The sequence below is a fragment of the Lissotriton vulgaris genome, chromosome 4_1 (genome assembly GCF_964263255.1).
Source record: "Lissotriton vulgaris chromosome 4_1, aLisVul1.2, whole genome shotgun sequence".
Taxonomy (NCBI): domain Eukaryota; kingdom Metazoa; phylum Chordata; class Amphibia; order Caudata; family Salamandridae; genus Lissotriton; species Lissotriton vulgaris.
Window position 1 is genome coordinate 1,078,588,294 of NC_141691.1, and position 14,640 is coordinate 1,078,602,933.

The following is a 14,640-nucleotide window of genomic DNA, read 5'->3' on the forward strand; positions in this document are numbered from 1 at the left end:
AGGCACCCCATAGATTGGCAGAACTGTTCCAATATCAAACACTCAAGAAAATATACGATGAACTAAAGCTTCAGTCTCGATGAATACGATTTAGCGGCTTGTCGTTTTGTCAGCAAACAGAGCAAAGCTGCCTTTCTGATTTATCTGCTGTGGGAGTGCAGTGTGCTGTTCCTACCACCCCGGGCTGTATACGGGTTCAAGGACGGTATACTAACTCGGTGTGTGTCTGGATACGGCACACTGCCAGAGCTATATGTGTACTGGGAACATTCCACCTCACGGACAGTACTAGGGTGTACAGAACTTTCATAGCTGTGCGTGTGCAGGATCAGCCGGTGTCGTGAGATCTTGCCCATAGGGTATGCTGGCTGGTTGTTTTTTGTTTTTTTTGCAGTTTCATGTAGTGCGAACTCCCCCCAAAAGTAGTAGCGAGCTTTACAGGAGAACTAGTTATATTACACAAAAAACACATAGATCATAGCGTCTATGCTGTGGTATACCAGTTGTTAGCGCTCCATGTAATTGTCTGCTTACATACTTCACAGGAGGCAGACACATGCCCTCCGGCACTTTTTTTTTTTTTACTGTTTCGGGGGTTAGATTCTAAATCTCATCTATGGCACCATCTACAGTTAGTCGTGAATCACTCTAAAAGCAAAGTGTTGTGGATTGTAACAAGCATGCTGCCACCTCCTTAATGTCTGTGAAACCTTTATTTACATTGCGAACCGGAAGAGGGAAGACTGGAAGGAGCGTTTGCTGCATCTGTCCGTTATTTCTTTGTTGTTTTTCAGTTCACTGGCTTCAATCTGCCTGCTTTCATCTTCATCTTGCTCTTTCAACACATCGCGGCAGATCTTTCTTTTTAAAGTGCCTTTTCGGATCTTCTTGGCGCTTTTACTTGCTCATATCGCAGCGTTTTATATTAAGTGTGTAGCTTCCTAATTTTTCATGGGACTTTTGCTGTTGCGACATTAAGCAATTTTGAAATTACAGTGCCAATAACTCTAACTTTAACTGATGCGAGACCTGTTGCGTTGCAAATCTTTGTTATTTTAATTTCGTGAAACAGTTTAACCTATTGGTCAAACTGTACTCCATTTCAACTTTAGTTTTCTTAGCAAATATATACATAATCAAACACCATGCACTTGCACATTAATGCTTTTATCGACTTTGCTGATTTGCATCAGTTGTTATGCGTTTTTCTTAATAATGAAACCTATATGAAAGCCAGTTGTGGTTATATTCATAATCGAATTGTCTATGACCAGTACCACGGCAAATTAAAAGATTTGTAGTTCTGTATGCCAGCTTTTTTGCATTCATCTTGATTAACCTTTGTTTTTTCATTCTAGTACATGAACAATGTGGATTCATGGTGTAAAGCTTGTGGTGAGATTGAACTTCCCTCTGAGCTTCAGGATTTAGAAGATGCAATACATCATCATCAAGGAATATATGAGCATATCACTGTAGCATATTCAGAGGTATTTATGGTTTGTGAATATACTAAATTACCTTGAAAAGTGTTGATCCTAACAAAGTGTCAATAACTAATTTCCACTTCACTTATTAGTAAGATTTTTCTAAATTGCTGTAAATTTAATTGCAACAAAATTAGCTTCAACCATAGATTATGCTAGATCTATAAGCATTAGATTGCTATTACATATTAAATATATAGACTACTAGCAGCCCGCCCCAGCGTTGCCTGGGGCAGAAAGGGGCTGAGGGCAGTACACCCGCTCCCGCCCCGACCCCCTCCCGTCCCGACTCCCTCCCGCCCCCACTCCCTCCCGCCCCCACTCCTCCCGCCTGTCCCTCTGTGCACACCCGCTCCCTCCCGCCGCCCGCCGCCCGCCTCAATTTCAATGAGCATTTACTTTACCTGAGCTGCCGCTCCTTCCCGCGATCTTCACTTCACCGCCGCTCCTCTTCGCCATGACGCGCCCGCGCTCCTCGCTTCACCGCAGCTCCATGTCTCTCCTCCTCGTCATCACGCACGACCTCATCACGTATGTCGCGACCAGCGCTACGTCGCGGCCAGAGCAGCGTCGCGGCCGGCGCTACTTCCAGGGCACTACTTTTTTTTAAAAGTTATATTTTTAAATATACGTTTTAAAATTTTTTTTTATAGCCTATGTCCATCTGCACACCCTGCCAATTTCTACAATGTATCGGTTGTGTGGATTGGCGCTGTGGTTCACGAGTTTACCTGGCTCAAAGGTGCGTGTTCTCTCTTTATAATAGTAGTATAGATTGTAAGCCTTGGCTGTGTACTCTGGACTGTTGATAAACAGTCTTACTCTCTCATCAGTGGCCAGATGGGTATGTGGTGTCTACTATTTATGTATTTCATTGATGGGAAGTATGTTGACGAAAATACAAGTAAAGCAATTGTATCCAACATTGGATATATCATCAACCTTCAGCGGACAGTAAATTAAAAAAAAAAAGCAAACACAGAACAAAAGATAAGGTGCATCTAGAGTGATGGCTCACTTGAATCCCCTTTCTCCCTTAGCAGATGTATAAGAGGACGATACAACTTGACAAGCTGAAAAAGCAGATTTCACCGAAGCACAAAAGGGACTGCTACTTTTATGTTTTCACGCTTTTTCTTAAAGATTATTTATTTCATATCAAACTTAAACTTTGATTTGCAGAAACGATCGCTAAAATACACCATAGAGAGATTAAATAAATTATTTCAACGGTTTTGAGTGATTAAATAAATTATTTCAACGGTTTTATGATATTGTGTGGAAACCTGGGTCACAAAGTGAGATAAAGATTGATTGCATAACTTCTAGGTGTAAACTGAATATTAATATTTTTTTGTTACTATTTAGATTTAGAAATGTGTCCTTCCAATGCAAACACTGACAAGAGAATGTTTTAGTCATAGATTTGAAGTTCTTAGTTCATAGTAAAATAGTCTACAGAACTGTAGTCCTCACTGCAAAAGAATGTGTGGAGTGATTTCAGGCTTGATAAACCTAATGCAGCATGTTGTCCTGTGATTTTATGTCATCTGCTTCCCGCCTTCATATTCAGGTCATGAGAAGATGTTCCTCTTTGAGTTCCACAGCAATCACTTCTTTCAGCACAACAGTGATAATGCCCATCCCCAAGCCCTTCTTGGTAGCCTAATTTATTTAATTAGTTTTTATGTTCTCCTCTCCATCAGAGAGAAAATAACTATTGAGTTTTGATGAATTCTTTAAATTTTGACCTGTCGTGTATGGATGGCCATGCAATAAATCTTAGTTACTGATATCTACTTTGGATTTATTACAGCTTCACAGCAGAGAAAACTGTGTGCTGTTGAAACTCTGACCATCTAATGCTTTCCATTTCCACACATTTGAAGGCTCTGTTGGCTTTAGCCCTCAACAAGTTATACATAATTGTCATTTCCAGTTACTATTATTGTCCTTTAATTTAATTCGGTTTTAAATGCCAGCATAGTTGTTTCCACAGTAACATTTTTGCATATTTCCCATTGCTATCAGCATCATAGCTATTTTCTGCTACCTCAAGTATAATCTTGCTTTAGAGAGCATTCCAGATGTGGGTTGTGTTGGTGTAAGAAGCACTTGGCTAGTGATTGCATTTGTTGAGCAACACCCCCAGCTGTGAGAGGGCACTTTACATTCAGATTTCTTCATTTCTCTTTATCTAGTAAGCACATGTGTTGTCTTGTGTATGTTGTACTTCTAGCTCAGATCAGGTTGGAGGAACTAACTTGTTTGCATTGGTTTACTCAACTTCAATCTGGATTCAGACACAGCCCAATTCAGTGGGGACTCTTTCAAGTGAGTCTATCTCTGAAACATAATTTAGAGAGCATTTGAAAAGATACTTAATTGCACCTCAGCCAGCTCCGGACTCATTGTCAATTCCAGAATGCTCATTAGGAATTTCCAATTTATCATTCCAATCCAGTCCACTCCAGCATCGTTAGCACAATTGCAGCAAAGTGCCAAGCTACACACAAAATATGGGTCTCCTACCCATGTCAAAGTTAAATCTGGATTACCCAGCTGTATTTGTCACTTAAAAAAATTCATACTTCCCCTGCTAGTCTAACCATCCACATTCAGCTGCAACCCAGGGTTACTTTGTGGCCCTGACCGGGACACTGGGAGGAGCTACCATCAACTTAGTGTCAATATACATGCTACCAGTCACCCTAGCAGGTGATTGGGGGCAACGTTAACACAGTCACGCAGTCTGACCTAGACACCACAGGTGCACCGTCCTCAAACAGGACCCTAAATGCAAAAAGACTGACAGATCTGGTGTCTGGAGGACTTAGAACCCCAGAACTTCTCATTATACCCACACCTCCACTGCACACCACACACGCGTATTGACATGGTCTTCATGCCCGCCCCAGAGTGCCGTAGCGTCTCCAATGGAATCTCATGCCACTCGCCTCTTCTCCTCTAACTGGGAGGCCCCGTGGACACTCTGCGCCCTGTCTCGAGGTGAACACCTGGTTCCTCCAGGACGGCAAATTCCGGAAGGCGATTGGAGAGGATCTCCAAAAATACTTCCCCACTAATCAAAACACGGTCCCCTCGGGCACTCTCTGGGAGGTCGGTAAGGTCGGTAAGGCCACCATACGCCAGGAGGCAACTAAAGGCCAAGTGACTGGCGCAGGACAGCCGACTCACCCTCCTTGAAGCCCAGGCGACTCGCCTGTAGAGGGCCTCAGCCAAGGCGGCGGACGAGCTGGAGGAGAGACAGCTCAAGCTACTGAGAGGCAAAATCACACAGATCTCACTAGACTCAACAAAACTGTTATGGAGGTCCTCAATAGCCCGCGTATATGGCTGGGGAGACAAAAAATGGAAACATACTCCATAGACTGGCATCTTGCCCCCTGGCAAACCGCATAGTCCCCAAGATTCATCAGGATTCACTCACCGTGCACTAACTTGTATAGCTCAAGCCTTCACCCACTACTATTCCCTGCTTTACTCAGCTGATCGGTCCAAAATCCCAGCTCCTGCGTTGACTGGGCTGGGGGCGATCCAACTCCCCTGGCTCCTTATAGCAGAAGCAGCCAGTCTAGACATCCCCATCATGCAGGAGGAAATAAGAGAGACCATGTCCCTAGTCGCTGCCGGACCAGATGGCTTCCCACAAGAGTATTACACCTATTATTTATTTATTTATTTATTTTAAAGGTTTTATAGAACGCAAACTTGACCCGTGAGGGTATCAGAGCGCTTTAAACAGTTACACGGTAAACAAAGCAACAAAGCAAGATAACAAAGCAACATAAACTCAAGTGCAGAAATGTACAGAGTTTGGGGAGGGATAGGGTAGCTGAGGAGCATAGGATACAGTTAAAGTTGCCAAGTAAAAGCAGAAACAAAGCCACACGATTACATATCAGGGCGAGTTGGTAGGCAGCGGAGGAGGCAATAGTTATGTATTCGATAGGCACATTGTGGTAGGTGCAAGCATGTCATTGGCCTAGAAATTTGCCCATGAGACAGGTTTTGGTTTCCTTCTTCAAACGTGATGGAGAAGGGATGTTTCGGATGTCAGGGGGGAGAGAGTTCCAGATTCTTGGTGCTGCTCCGGAGAAAGCCCTATTGTAGGTTCTTTTTTTCTGAAAGCGAGCAGGTTGGACCAGGAAGTTTCGAGCGGACCAGGAGTTCCTAGTTCCTCCAGACATCACCAGTTTCCACACCAGATAGGCAGGGGAGTTTGTGTAGAGGGCCTTGTAAGTGATGCAAGCAATTTTCAGTTGTATTCTGGCCTCCATAGGGAGCCAGTTTAGTGCTTTCAGATGTGGAGAAATGTGGTAAAGTTTCCTGGTGCCTGTGAGTAATTTTGTGGCCGCATTGAGGCAGGCTTTTAGAGGAGCCAGAGAGATTTTGGGTAAACCAGTACGGGTGGAACACCCTTATTCCAGTCTCGATATGACTAGTACTTGGACTGCCATTTTTTAAGTCTAGGGGATCTAAGAAGGGTTTAAACTTCCACAAGTAGCTCAGGTGGAATCTGGCTGATTTAGCCATTGAGTTGATGTGGTCACGCACGTTCAAGTTACTGTCGAGGAGTACGCCCAGGGATTTGCCAGTGTATAAAATGGTCGGCGGGCAATTTAAGGCTGTGATAGCTTTGATCCAAGTCTCGATCTCAGGGTTGGCTTTGGAGGGGGAGATCAGGAGGAATTCGGTTTTCTTTGCATTAAGTTTCAGTTGGTTAGCGGCAAGCCATTGGACAGTTAGTTTCAGGGTCTCGTTCAATGTAATGATCTCCTCTAATTATGAAATATTGATGTATATTTGGGTGTCGTCCACATACATGTGGTAGGAGATGTTGGCGGTACGGAGAACTTCAGTGAGTGGCACTAAATGAAGATTAAAGAGGGTGGGTGATAAGGTTGAGCCTCGGGGGACACCTACTGTGACTGGGGTGGTTGCTGAAAGTTTGCCATTTATGAGGAATCTTTGAGATTGGTTATGAAGGAAGGACCTAAACCATTCTAGGACAACACCAGCAAGCCCCATCCTGAGATTAAGACGTTCGAGTAGCTTATCATTGTTGACCGTATCGAAGGCGGAGGGTAGATCTAGGAGGATTAGAAGGCAGGTTTTGCCTTGGTCAAGGGCTTGGAGAGCATCATTCACGATGTGGAGCATAGTGGTTTCCGTGCTCTGCCCCGGTCTGAAGCCCGGTTAAAGGTTGTCCAATAGGTGGAAGTTATTGATGTGCTGACTTAGTTGCTGTTGGACACATTTTTCTAACACTTTAGCTAACAGAGGGATATTGGAGATAGGTCTGAAGTTGTCGGGGGAAGCGGGGTCCAGCGATGGCTTTTTCAGGATAGTAGGGACTTGACCAGCTTTCAAGGGGTCCGGGATAGAGCCCTGTTGAAGTGAGGCGTTGATTATTGTGGTCTAGCAGGGAATAATGGCTTGGGTGACCGCGGTGAGGCAGTTAGATGGTAGAGGGTCATTGAAGTGGTTATTGGGGTTCAAGGTAGAGAGGATTTTGGAGATGGCGTCTTCGTTGTAGTATTCGAAGTCAGTCCAGTGAGCTTGGTTTTTAGGTGGGGCCAGTGTGGGTAGTGCAGAGAAGGGGGAAGGCCAGGGAGGCGATGAGAGTAATCAGCGGTATTGAGTTCAGTTTCTCTCTTAAATACAGAGGTTAAAGTATACCCTATGATCCTAGCCCAACGACTGAGACCAGTCCTTTGTAACCACCATTTACTTTCCCCCCTACTTAGTGCGCCTGCCAATCGACTTTGAAAAAGCCTTCAATACGGTTGATTGGCACTACCTGGAAAGCGTGCTAAGCATAGTATGCCTGAGCCATCGCTTCCGCTACTTAGTCCGAGCTCTGTACTCCAGACCCATGGCATGGGTACTCATTAATGGAGCTCTTTCAGCCAAGTTTCCAATCCGATGAACGGCAAGGCAGGAATGCCCCCTCTCACCCCTCCTCTCCGCCTTGGTGATGGAACCACTTAATTGCCTCATTCGGGCAGACAAACAAATCCAGGTATGAAGATGGAGGGGCTTGCACAAGGATAGGATTGCTATGTACGCGACGTTGTCCTGCTCTTCCTAGCGGATCTGGCGCAGTCAGGACCTAGATGCCTCCAGATCCTCCTCATCTTTGAGCAAGCATCAGACCTGCGCCTAAACCCCACTAAGTTGACTTTAGTGCCTCCACACATGTCGAGAGAGTGCATTGACTGGCAGTCGGCCATCCCCATAAATATCTGAGTATTTGGGTAGCGCTGCTCCCAGACTTGGCGTGGTCACTCAACATCACCCTGCTAGTCAAGAAAGCCAAAGAGAACCTCCGCGGCTGGCGGACTCTTCCGCTCAACCCCCTGGGGAGAATAGCCCTGTTCAAAAAGAAGATTTTTCCCCGCCTCCTGTATATCATCCAGAACACCCAGTTCCATCTTCCGCGAAACTGGTTCAGGGAACTGGACAGTCTGGCCATAAAGTTCCTTTGCAGCAACTAGAGACCGCAAATGGCCCTCGCCCACTGCCAAATACCGATTTTTAAAGGAGGCGTGAGTATGACCAATGTTTACTTATACTACTTGATTCAGAAAAGGGGGTGGTGATGAACAGAGTGTCTGAATTAAGCAGACCACTCTTACCCAGTCCAAAGATCAGGGCTTGATCCATCACCGTTTTTCAGCTCACTGCACCATCCCAGCTCAGAACTTGGCTATATGCAAATTAGTCTGACCCTGGCCCTGTGCATCATGGGAACAGGGCAGACCAAACTACCAAGCCAATTCTTATACTGGGAAGGAAACAAGCTACCGGGGACCGGTTTCTGGCATTTCAGCCGTCTTCGGCCCGGCTTGCTTGAATCCTGATGGTGCAATGAGCTAGGGACTCACATCTGAGTATACCCTTCCACGCTTATGGTGGACAAAAATGATTCAGAAAAGGGGGTGGTGATGAACAGAGTGTCTGAATTAAGCAGACCACTCTTACCCAGTCCAAAGATCAGGGCTTGATCCATCACCGTTTTTCAGCTCACTGCACCATCCCAGCTCAGAACTTGGCTATATGCAAATTAGTCTGACCCTGGCCCTGTGCATCATGGGAACAGGGCAGACCAAACTACCAAGCCAATTCTTATACTGGGAAGGAAACAAGCTACCGGGGACCGGTTTCTGGCATTTCAGCCGTCTTCGGCCCGGCTTGCTTGAATCCTGATGGTGCAATGAGCTAGGGACTCACATCTGAGTATACCCTTCCACGCTTATGGTGGACAAAAATGATTAGTCTGCCCTGTTCCCATGATGCACTGGGCCAGGGACAGACTGATTTGCATATAGCCAGGTTCTGAGCTGGGATGGTGCAGTGAGATAAATAACGGTGATGGATCAAGCCCTGATCTTTGGACTGGGTAAGAGTGGTCTGCTTAATTCAGACACTCTGTTCATCACCACCCCCTTTTCTGAATCGTTTTTGGCCACTATAGGTGTGGCAGGGTATACTCAGACATGAGTCCCTTTCTCACTGCATCATCAGGATTCAAGCAAGCCGGGCCGAAGACGGCTGAAATGCCAGAAACCGGTCCCCGGTAGCTTGTCTCCTTTCTGGTGAAGAATTGGCTTGGTAGTTTAGTCTGCCCTGTTCCCATGATGCACTGGGCCAGGGACAGACTGATTTGCATATAGCCAGGTTCTGAGCCGGGATGGTGCAGTGAGCTGAAAAACGGTGATGGATCAAGCCCTGATCTTTGGACTGGGTAAGATGGTCTGCTTAATTCAGACACTCTGTTCATCACCACCCCCTTTTCTGAATTACTTATACTACTTGGCAATTCGTCTACTGGTCCTGCACGACTGGTTCAACGGCAGATGGTCGACCCAGCCTACTGGGTGGAGCTGGAAGAGCTGGGGCTGTCACGGATTCAGGCAGTGTTGTACAGAGACCCAATACCCACTGGACTACACACGGTGGCTCGGGCGGTCTTGCGTGCATGGGGCTCCGCCTTATGCCATACCCATTGGGACACCAGACTTATGCAGCAGACACCCCTCTGGCATGGCGCCTGGCTTAGGGAGGTAGGGACATTAGAAGGCTTCAGGAGATGGAACCTCATTGGCATATCACAGTTGGTAGACGTATGGAAGGGGGACAACTTGCGCTCTTTTCCAAGAGCTGCTACTCCCTCCACCTGTCACAATTTTGCAAATACCTACGGTTACGCCGCGCTCTCACCTCTCATGTGCCAGCAGGCACATCGCTTCCGGAATTTAGTCCGATGGAGGCCCAAATCATGATGGATAATCTGCAGAAGGGGGGGGGGTATCAAGGATCTATCGCTCATTGACCAATAACAGCCTGATCACACTTGACTCTCTTAGACACCGATGGGAGGTATGGCTGGGCCTGCTGGAGGACGAGGACTGGCAGGACGCCCTGATGGCTACTAAAACCATTACTACTTCAGCTAAACTCCGTATGGTCCAACTGTACTAACTCCACTGTGCATATCTCACCCCCAGTCGCCTCAACCGGGTGTGTCTAAGGGCCACCACATCCTGCAGGTGATGTGGGTCCGAACCAGCAGACTTTTTCCACATGGTGTGGACATGTCCTCTTCTCACCCCGTACTGGGAAACACTGATATCAGAGCTGACTTACGTCATGGGCTGGGAGGTGCCACATAGCCCCCTGAACCTGCTCCCGAGAGATATGGACAGCTTAGACGGGTCCAAGGGGGACAGGCTCTTCCTGGGTACAGCCATCATGGTGGCCAAGCGAGACATTGCCGCCGCATGGAAAAATCCCACCCCACCTAGTGTAGTCAAATGGCGCAAAGGCGTAGACTGGTGCGTGGCACAGGAAAGGCCACTGCATGAAGCCAGGGGATGTCCAGCCAAACATTGACTGGTGTGGGGCAAATGGTTGGGTCAAGTGGTGTGGTGAGATTTTGTCATTGTGCATGATAATGAGGACCGGTGCAGGTCACAGTGTGTTTCAGACACAATTAAATGTGACGGCCAATCAATGTATCAAGCTTGGAATTAAATGATCAGTGTGGTATTCGTCCTGTTTTAAAATTTTATCAAATTGGTTATAAAAAAAAAAATGAGAGATTAGTCCAAATGTGGGTACCTTCAGTAACGGTCTTGCTGTTGCGTTCTGCAAGTACTGGACTTTTTCCATCAGATATTTCATTCATTCATAGAAACTTTATTGCGGCCATTTATAGCCATAAAAGCACATTTAAAATTCACATAATTTCATAGATCCAAGCTGAATTATGGTCAATAAATCAGATCATACATCCGCGACAAGGCCTATAGTGGAAAATAATGCATTTTCATAAGAATATAAAATCGTCATTATGGGAATTGCATATTTTAAAACCAACCATAAAAATATAAGTTAAATATAAAATAATCATAACATTTCATAAACAGTCCCAAGGTCTAGGTCCAAACCCAAAATAATACTGGTGAATCCCAAACAGCTATCCCTCAAACCACCGCAAGCTAAGGCTAAAAATTCCTGGGTTAGTCATTAAGCCATAGAGAAAGGGCTGTTATAAATTGCTTGTAGACTACTCCACTTTTAACAAGTTTCTTCGTATTAACCACATAGCAAACAAAAATGTAGATGTTACAACCACATGAACCGGATCGGTGTCTGATTTTAGGATCCTAACAAAATCAAGGTAACTGCTAATATCCAGGTTCCTGCAAAGTTGGATAATCCACTTCTGCCTAGGTTGTTTGTATGCCCTGCAAAAGAGCATTACATGAACCATAGTTTCTTCTTCTGCATGGCAACCAGGAAAGGGACGACTAGATACTCCCTCCCACTTATTTGTAATAGCAAGTAGCGGTAAGGTTCCATATCCAAATTGTAGAGACAACTTTTTAGCTAGTGTCGGTTGAATAGAGTCCAACACCCGCTGGTTTTACTGTTCTCATGATTTTGGTCAATTTGAACTCCTTTATTGCACTTGCAAAGGTTTTCTTAGAGATAGCAAGGCAGGAGACTTCTGGATACAACCAAAGATTCTCCTTACCTAGTGCCCTAAAGGAGTCCCTTATAAATGAAATCCAAGGTATACTGGCAGTACCTAGTGCTGACATGACTGATTTTAATTCTTCCCTATAGGGTTCCAACTCCATAGTGCTCCACAACCGCCGCCAGTATTGCAACAGGCGTGATCCTATAAGGTCTGTAATGTGAAGGATGTTAAAGTCCATCCCCAGGGGGACTAGTGGTGTACTTTTTGGTAGAGTCAGAATTTGTCTGATGAAATTATTCTCGGTTTTTGTGAGTGTATTAGTTGGCCTATGCCCCCACAATTCCTGCCTCACCCCCATACCCACGGGAAATGGATCCGTCAGTTGTCCATTCTTGCCAAATCTGACTCTAGCAAAAGTCTCTTCGTGGAGTTGTTTAAACTGGAAGCATAGATATGGTGGAGCTCCCATATCCAACAGAATATTCCATAGATGGTTGCGATCCACCATATCAAATGCAGTATTCAGATCCACAAAGGTGAGGTATAAGCTCCCTTCGACCAATACTACATGCTTCCAGTGAATAAGCTGGAGCCTAAATAGCTGGTCTATAGTGGAGGTTTTGGCCCTAAACCCTGCTTGCAATGGGGTCAAAATATTGTGGTCGCGAATCCATTCCTGCAATCTTTCTAAAAGCACCCTTGCGTCTAATTTTTGGGATACGTCGATTAGGCTAATGGGCCTATAATTAGCCGGCTCCAGTGGGGAGCCCTTTTTGTAAATAGGGATTATCTCGGCCCCTGCCCATGTGCGAGGGGCCTGAAGGCCTTGAAGAATTGCATTAAAGAGTGATTGAAGATAAGGTACCCACACTAAACTGTTCATTTTTATAAAGGTCTCCCGGTATCCTATCTAGTCCTGGGGCTTTATTCAATTGAAGCTTATCCAGAGCTAGTTTGACCTCGGCCTGGGTACAAGGTGATATTTTCCACGAGGGATCAAGAGCTTGGAGGGAGACCGGCGTCTCACTTACTTCAATTGCCGTAATTGAATATAATTCCTTAAAATAGTGGCGCAAGGCTTCCTCTGCAATATTTGGTTCAATGGAGGTCTTGCCCTCAGGCTTCCCTGTGTGGACCAAATTCTAAAAGGACCTTGGATCTTTTGCATCTAGGGCAGCCTTAATTGACTGCCATCTATCTACTTCCCATTCTGATTTACTATTAAAAACAATTTTCTTAAAATTTAGCCCAGCATCCTTTATACGTAGTCGATCACCCCCCTTTAGGGCTGATAGGAGGGTTCGTTTTGCCAGCCTACAGCCCTTACTGAACCGGTTTCTTTTCCCCGATGCTGTTTGTGGGGTGGTAACTTCTTAGAAAAAAAGTACTCAGCCAGAGTTACAACCAATTCCTGGTGTATTGTACCTAAGTCATCACGGTGGCCAATATTAGTATTGTTTCCAGAAACAATCCTAGCCCTTTCTAAAATGGGAATGATACTATTATACAAACAATTTATTTTCTTTGGAGTTTCAATAATTGTGGCCCAACGAATGTGCCTCCCTCCCTCCAGTATTCTAAAATTACTACTAGGGGTGGATACGATTCCTTGATCTGTTTCCATCATACCAAGATCCAGCAGAATGACCAAAGGATTATGGTCACTTTCGGTGCGCTGTTCGACACTAAAGTCAACCACTTTGTGCCAAATTTGAAGACTTATTAAAAAGTAGTCAATGACAGAAACCTGGCCTGCCCTCTCAAAGGTTGGATGTCCAGGGTTATCACTCGGGAATCGCCCGTTACAGGCTCTGTGGGAGAAGGTAAGTGTAAGCGAGGTCATTTGGAGAACTAATGGAGTTCACCCCTTTACCGGATATGTGTTTGGGGGTGGGATTAGCCAGAGTGCATCCTCATCACTTGTGATAGAATTCGTGAGGCCACTCAAGGGTTCATAGTGACAGTTAAAGTCCCCACCAATCAAAAAGGGCACATCGCCAGGGAGAGAATTTAGAATGTTCACCAGGGAGTCTAAAGTCAGGGATATTCCACATACTGAATTGGCCTAAATAGATGTTAATAAGTGCCAGGTTTGGTACTTTTCTATGGATTATGAGGATACAAATTATATCAGGGGAGTGAGTATCCACTCTTCTCACCTCACACCCAAGATGTGTCCCTACCCAAATACATAGACCCCCTGATGGTCTGCCTCTGGGGCCCTTCACTGCCGGCTCGCAATATGACACGAACCCAACTCTATGAATAGGGCTTAAGGCCCAATTATCTTGGAAGAGGCAAATCCCATGCAAATCTATAAAATCTTCGCAGCTTATATGGTCAAGTTTAGTGGCAAGGCCCGCAATGTTCCATGACAGCATTTTTGTGCCGCCTTTGGGACCTTCCACATTGCTCCCAACATTTCCCACCGGGCCTGAGCTATCTAATGCATCCGAGAAACTAAGGTGCATGGCCGGGGGAGATACAACTTTAGACAATGGCGGGGATTCACTGGACAAAGTATGTACATCCATCATTATGACCTGCTTCCCATCTATCAGATCTGTGGCATCTCTAATTAAATGGTTAATGTCGCTAGGTCGTGATACCTCCCCAGTCAAAGTGACCCAAGTATACCCAATAGGAATCCCTCCTATATTTGTTGTCCTCTTTCTCTTCAATGGCCTATCTGTAGGTGTGATAGTAGATGGTAGTCAATCAACCAGATCGAGTACACTAAATCTACTACTCGCTGGAAGATCCAGGGATTGATGATTTCCTCTCATTACCTCACCAGGACTCGGGGCAACAAATGGAGGTCGCCACCCTCTTTTAATTCCATAAAAATCATGATTAATACTATAGTTAGGTGGGGGATAGAAATAACTTAAGTCAAACGATTGGATAGATGTTTGCAAGTTTTGCAGAGGCACCCCACAAACATATTCAACGACTCTACTGTCCTTAAAGTTAATAACAATGCAGTCCCCTTCCACATCTTTAGGTCTGCAACCCACCCATCCCACTCTTCTGGCAAATAACATTTGACATTTAACATTTCTAGGAAGTGGTCTATTTTGATTCAACCAGTGGATTGACTTATTCTTTAGTTCTGTATAAGACTCAGTCACTTTTTCACCC

At 45.3% G+C, this 14,640-nt stretch overlaps 1 protein-coding gene across 1 annotated transcript in view; it reads left to right on the forward strand.

Annotated features, from left to right (window-relative positions):
• Positions 1-14,640, forward strand: part of TRIO (trio Rho guanine nucleotide exchange factor) — a 5,246,815-nt gene that overhangs the window by 1,054,785 nt on the left and 4,177,390 nt on the right. Inside the window, exon 8 of the mRNA XM_086965300.1 lies at positions 1,359-1,490. Coding sequence (XP_086821426.1) covers positions 1,359-1,490 — 132 coding nt within the window. The remainder of the gene's footprint in view (positions 1-1,358; positions 1,491-14,640) is intronic.